At 31.2% G+C, this 6,908-nt stretch overlaps 2 protein-coding genes across 2 annotated transcripts in view; one reads left to right on the top strand and one right to left on the bottom strand.

The window, feature by feature from the left end:
• LOC108689649 (GPN-loop GTPase 1) overlaps positions 1-1,685 on the bottom strand; it is a 7,183-nt gene extending 5,498 nt beyond the window's left edge. Inside the window, exon 1 of the mRNA XM_018196547.1 lies at positions 1,580-1,685. The gene's annotated coding sequence lies outside the window, so the exon portion shown is untranslated. The remainder of the gene's footprint in view (positions 1-1,579) is intronic.
• A 2,658-nt stretch (positions 1,686-4,343) lies between these two features.
• LOC108689721 (nucleolar complex protein 2 homolog) overlaps positions 4,344-6,908 on the top strand; it is a 4,200-nt gene continuing 1,635 nt past the window's right edge. Inside the window, exons 1-9 of the mRNA XM_018196668.1 lie at positions 4,344-4,442; positions 4,630-4,843; positions 4,918-5,141; positions 5,207-5,316; positions 5,388-5,494; positions 5,571-5,725; positions 5,802-6,032; positions 6,118-6,306; positions 6,605-6,724. Of these exons, the coding sequence (XP_018052157.1) occupies positions 4,669-4,843; positions 4,918-5,141; positions 5,207-5,316; positions 5,388-5,494; positions 5,571-5,725; positions 5,802-6,032; positions 6,118-6,306; positions 6,605-6,724 (1,311 nt within the window). The 5' untranslated portion in view covers positions 4,344-4,442; positions 4,630-4,668. The remainder of the gene's footprint in view (positions 4,443-4,629; positions 4,844-4,917; positions 5,142-5,206; positions 5,317-5,387; positions 5,495-5,570; positions 5,726-5,801; positions 6,033-6,117; positions 6,307-6,604; positions 6,725-6,908) is intronic.

Here is a 6,908-nt window from a genome sequence, read left to right on the forward strand (position 1 = left end):
TAGGGAATTAGAGGACGATGGAAACAAAGGGAGATTAGAGGAGGAAATAATTAGGAGAGAAAGGGATGGGCAAAGACAGTGGGAAGATAATAGGATGAGGAGATTGCAAGGTACAATGAAAGATATAAAGAGTTTGATACTATAGATGTTATCCAATTATTTAAAGAAGAAAAACCTATGTGGGCAAAGGCGTGCAAGGTTTAGTAAGACTTAGATGCGGAAATGTGGAGGAAGGAAATAAATATTGACTAGATAGAAATATGGGAATGCGTATTTTGAATAGGGATAGATTGTATGGAACACTATATGGAGGAATGTCCAAAAGTATGCAGTTGATTTTGATGAGAGCTAAAAGAAGATAAGGAGGAAATATGAAAGAAATTTTGGAGCGAAGAATTAAATTCAGTTAAATGTAAAGTTTTAGATAAATTAGAGAGAGAGAAAAGAAAAGAGATCAGGAAAAGAAAAATGGAGGAAAAGACAACTAGCAAGATAAAGGATATGGAGTAATACATTTAAGCAGAAGAACAAGTTTGCATCTAGAAACGTGTGAGATATGGTTAGAAATGCTGTGATATAATATTAGGAATATATATTGTGCTGTGACATATCTATGTACAGTTGTAGCTATAAGTCGTACTATTGTATTGTATTGTATTATGTAGTATAGTATATGCAATGGTCAGGCTGTAATACATAATAATAAGGTAAATATTATAAAATAGAGGAACATATACTGTGATATTCAAAAAAATGAGAATAAGAATATTAAGAAAATCTTTTTTTGTTTTTAAAGCTAGGTACTAGCAGTGTGGAAGGATGAGTGTGGATAAGGAATTTATGTAAACCAAGTCCCTCTTCTTGGCTATGTAAATGCTGAAGTGTAATAAATTCTATTCTATTCATTTATTCGACATGTTTTCACTCAAAACGAAAGAATCTTACAAAAAAACGCGGTGGTCAGCCTGGTAAATCGAATTATTAACTGTTAAAGTTGAAGATTTTAAAAGTTAAGATATCTGTCATCCCGACTCAATATAATGTATACGTTCTGAATTAATTACAAATTAACTACACAAATTCACTGCTTTAAAAACATATTTATTGCTTTAAAAACACAAATTCACTGCTTTACAAATAAAAAGTCACTGCTTTAAACACACAAATTCTTTGCATTAGCAGTGAAGTTTATGTTTTTAAAACAGTAAATTTGTGTTTTTAAAGCAATGAATTTGTGTAGTTAATGCAGAACGTACACAGAGCTGTATCGAATTGGAATAATAGATATCTTAATCTCTAAATGAGGTCGATGTTTTTGCCAGATTCTTTCATTTTGAATGAAAACAACGTCAAATAAGTACATTTTTATAAAGATTTGAGGTGGGAGGAGGGAGGGAAGGGTTATTCTAAATAATTACCGAATTAACTATATAATAAACAGTGTAATAGCTATTCTAAGAATTATCTAGAATATTCTAGAGTATATCTATTCACTCATCTCTTTTATATATATAGTTTTGCAAAATTAATCAAAAGCATAAAAACTTGTTTATTTCCAAGGAAAAATTTATCTTATTACCTTAAATATTTATCGAAATTAGTAATAATTATTATAGTCTTTTATGTACACCGCATTTTTATCCGATATGATTTGAAGATAAGCTTTCTGCTCTTAAAACTTGAAGACTATTTGTTAGGCCACAGTATAAGTACATATATACTGTAATTAGGCTGAGTTTTCACCTAACACTACGACCACGGATTACGGAATAAAAAGAATGTCTCCAACACACCAACGCGATATTCGTTGCGCGCGACACGCAATGAGTATACAGTTTTAATGTTTTCATTTTAAAGATATTCTCTCATTGGATATCACGTCAGGACAGTTTGTCGTGCGCGACAAACATCGCGCTGGTGTACCGAAGTTATAAAAGTGCCATTACATGCAAGCATCGAGCATCGAGCATCTGCGCAGAAGATTATTGCGCAGAATCTGGAGATTTGAATCTCCAGACTCCTGCGCAATAATAATAGCTTTCCAGCAGAGGCACAAATCGACACAAGAATCATTCCGTCTTTGGTTGCTGACTACGTTCAGCAGAACATAATAGTTTTGTAATTGTTTTATGATTTTCTGCTGAGATAACCATTCCTCTTGATCTAAAAGCATAACCCAATTAGCGCGAAGAAAATTTCCAACAGTTACGTCCAAAATAGTCCAAAATAGTCCAAAATAAACGTTCTGCTGAACGTAGTCTTTGTTTCTTACTAATTATTGAACAAGGACAAAATGACTCCTGTGTCAATTTGTCTCTTGCTGGAAAGCTTCCAATCTTTTGCACAGCTTCTTAATACAAAATGGTTAATTATGAGAGGTTATGTTCTGATATACACTGTTATTTTAATATATAATGCTGAAAATTTGTATTTATTTGCATTATATAATGTAAACTACAAGATTCCACTATTAGTGTATCATGTATCCCTAGAGATCCTGTAATGAGAGTTTGGCAAATGTGGACCAAAAATGGCGAATAGAAAGAGATAACAGATATTGTATCTCATATGAACGCATGCGAAAAAGTGTTAGAATATGACAGGCAATACATGACGAAGTATCTGAAGAAACCAATTGAGATGATCAATTGGCCGAATTGTAATTTGTTAATTTTTTTTGTCCGAAATCTCGGAACACTTTTTATTCGGAATCATTTCTAATTTCTTTGACACAGATTTTACTCATATCTGCTTGTAGCTATCTTTCTTTTCTTCGCTGTACGAAGAATATCGAGTGGACCAAGGAGAATTACTCAGAAGTTGTGCCCGCTTTTGTCAAACTCTGATTATAGGATCTTTAGTATACTTAAAGACTTCGATTCTTTCCCTCGAAAATTGTCACAAACTGAAAAGTAATCACTTTTCTACATTAATGCTCATAGTCCGTGTGTGATTAACGACACAACTAAATCTTCCGTCCATTTACAATTAAATTTGACGTAAAGACGAAATAATCTGAATTTTTGGAAGTTTTAAAAAAGTAACTGAGAGAAAGAATCGAAATCCTTGGGTGTACATTAAATTCAATTTTAGTAAAATTATTAAACATATTATTGCTCATGTTCTGACGCTCGACCCTTGATGCTGCCATGTAAAGCCACTTTAGGGCTATTCCACACAAACTTGCATAGTCACATAATCATATGCATAAAGAAAATTATCCAATCATATTTCTGTCATAAAGACAAACATAAAATACGATTGGATGATTTCTTTATGCACATGTTTATGCGGCTATGTAAGTTATGTGGAATGGCTCTTAAGGATGATATTTCATTTGTGCGTTTTCGTACGACAAATTTTTCAAGCCTGTTGATTAACTATGGGATAGAAAAATCGATTCGAGGATCTATCTGCCTATTTTCCACTGAGGATTTAATCCGGATTAGAATGTATTATAAGAACCAACTAACTATAGTCGAGTATTCCCCAGTTACAGTCGAACGACAGGGGAATGCTCGATTAAACTCTTGGTGGAAACTAGGCCTGTGATGTACACATTTGATGTACGACAAAAACGTACAAATGGAATAGCACCCTAATATCAAACTCGAAGATAAAAATGAGCTCGAAACCATAGACAAATTAAGCCGGTTCTACATTAGTTGCAAACCGATCGCAAGTTGATAGATATAATAATATGAAGAGTTGATTTCAAAATGCACGCTTCAGATTGGCTATCACAACAAACTTGAAATCAGCTTGCAACTAAAGGGCCATCTACATAAGTCGCAAACGCAGAACGCAGTTCGCAGACACATTTACCACAGCCAATCAATGATATTAATAACAATTTTTCATTGTATGTAGCCCTTAGAACGACTGTTACTAACGCCGATTAACTTACTCGATGATTAACTCAATCAGCAGTGTAGTCAACAGCAAGATATATCGTTCTTAACTTTATCTCTTCATGATATATTTCTATCTCTGCGTTCCTATACTTAAAAGCTTAAACACAACAGGCACAGGCAATAGGCCAGGGAACAGGGAATAACGAATTGTCTAATCAGAGCTCTAGGATATAATATCGAACTTATACACCGAAGCTCTGATTGGATAGCTCGTTATTTATTGCCTATGCCTATTGCCTGTGTCTATTGTGTTTAAGTTTTAACTGTAATAAAAGTAATGAAAATAAAGAATTAGCTTTATCTGTGATCCAAGTGCTCTTTGAGTTAATTTGGAGCATGCGACGCGACAAACCTCGTGTTTCGAGCCCATTTTTTTCGGGAACCAGCCGTTTGGTCTTCTTCTTTTCACTCCATGCTTTCCACCTAGTCTGTGCTTCCCGCGGGGAATGTGTAGATCTGTGATGTGAAATGATATGAAAGCACGTGGACAAATAAAAAATTGTATTTATAAATATAACATTTTATGATGTATGTATCAATAATTGAATAAAGTATATCTGGTTATAGTTAAAAGAAACAAAGTATCTATTGCATTAACGAAATAAATAATTTTTTAAATACTTAAATATAAAATGATGAGGTTATAAAAGTGTTAATTATATACTATTTCTCACTCATGTGTTCAATTATATATTCTAAACTCACTCTTTTTTAGATTATTCGAGTCAATCGTAAAAGTTCATTTTTCTCCAAAATGAAGATGAAGAAGGTAAGCCAAAAGCCTCTTAACTTGAGAAAAGATAAACAATCAGTAATTGCTAAGAGAAAGAAACAAAATTTGAGTAAGTTGACCACAGAAGAATTCTTTGAACAAAATTTTGAAACAGATAGCGATATATCTGATGATGGTGAAGAAAATAAAAACATAGGTATGATCTAAAATATTTGGGTTTCTTTCATATATTAAACTATATATTTTATTTTTTATTATCTTTTTACATAGATAATGAAAACACTGAACAGATGGATAGTGACAACAGTGAAGATAACTTGGATCCAACAGAGCACAAAAAATCATTAATAAAACTGAAAGACACTGATCCTGAGTTTTATAAATATCTGAAAGAAAATGACAAAAATCTTCTGGACTTTAAAGTATCAGATGATGAAGATGACGATAATTCTTCAATGAACAGTAATAGACATATTCCCAACGAAAATTTAGTGGTAAATATTCTTTTTATAAACAATTTTAATTATTTTTTTATATTTATTTTCAAGCAATATTATAGGTTGCTAGTGATGATAGCGATTTTCAACCAGAAGAAACTGAAGGTGATTCTAAAAAGAAAATCACTAAACAGTTATTGAAGAATTGGCAACAAGAAATACAAACAGATAAGTAAGTTATTACTGAATTATTTTTTGTTGAATTAATAGCAAAATAATAACTGCATTATGTTTAATTTGTAGATCAATAACCACTATTAAATGTGCTGTAGAAGCCTTTCATGCAGCTTTGGATAGTGTTGTTGTAGTACCTGATAAGACTACAGAATATAAAGTAGAAGGAAGTGCTAGTAAGTTCCAACTTCTATTATCAAACTGTTTACTATTTTTTAATTAATCTATTAAAATCTATTTGATAAATTTTAGTATTCAATGGTGTAATACAATTATGTATAATGTATCTACCTGATGCATTTAAATGTTTTTTGAAGCTGGATCAAGAATCACAAGAAGCACATAAATCTAAAAGATTTGGGAAAATACGATGGATCTTAAAATTATACTTGTCTGATTTAATTAAAGTATGTATCTGTTAAATATTTAATTATTTAATTTAATTTAAACACATAACACTAATATAATATATCATTTTCACAGTTATTACAAAGTGTAGCGTCGCCCAGTATTCTTACAGTACTTCTAAAGCATCTACGCCAAATGTTGCTTTATACTCGCTCGTTTTCATCTTTAATTAAACCATTGTTAAGGATTTTGATAAAGTTTTGGTCATCTGCAGAAGAAACTATTCGAGTTACAGCTTTCTTAAATATACTACATATTGCAACACATACAATTAACAAAGAATCTGTAATAGAGAAACTATTAAAGGTGAGATCCATATGTTATGATAAAAAAAATATTTATGGATATTGTTTATATCACAGTTGTATTATTAAAAAATTTTCTCTTTTAGACCATGTATGTAAAATATGTTCAGAATACAAAATTTGTTTCACCTAACACGTTACCAGGAATAAATTTTATGAAACATTCTTTAGTTGAAATTTATCTACTCGATCATGATGTTTCATACAATCATGCCTTTTTATATATCAGGCAATTAGCAATTAATTTAAGAAACGCCATAACATTAAAGAAACAGGTAATTTTCTTGAAGCTTTCATGGGTGCTTTCTATATAAAGATTATGTGTTTGCGGGTTTTCTCCGTGTCCAGATCCATACTTGGAATACCAACGTTTCGTGAACCTTGTAGTGCGATAGTATCCTCGCCCTGATGAGTGGACTTCAAGGTTCACGAAATATTGGCATTCTAAGAATGGATCTGAACACGGAGAAAACCTGTGAAACACATAATCTTTAGATATAGAAATAGGTAATTTTTAAAAAGATCATTTGTATCTTTCATAATATCTATTTCAGGATCAAAATTTTTTTCCAGGAAAACTTTCAAGCTGTATATAATTGGCAGTATATAAATTCTTTGCGTTTTTGGACAGAATTGATAATTAAATCGAAAGAGAAATCGATGTTACGATCACTATTATATCCATTAGTTCAGGTATTAGTTAATTTATGTCTATTTCTATCAATGTAGATTAATGTTAATAATCTTGGTTTAATTATTTATTTTTTAACCTTTTCTAATTTTTAGAACTAGAAAAAGATAAAAAGTAAAAGTTAAAATTGAAATTCTACATAGGTAGAAATGGACATTAAACATGCGAATTTTATATATATATATA

The sequence above is a fragment of the Atta colombica genome, unplaced genomic scaffold (genome assembly GCF_001594045.1).
Source record: "Atta colombica isolate Treedump-2 unplaced genomic scaffold, Acol1.0 scaffold1, whole genome shotgun sequence".
Taxonomy (NCBI): domain Eukaryota; kingdom Metazoa; phylum Arthropoda; class Insecta; order Hymenoptera; family Formicidae; genus Atta; species Atta colombica.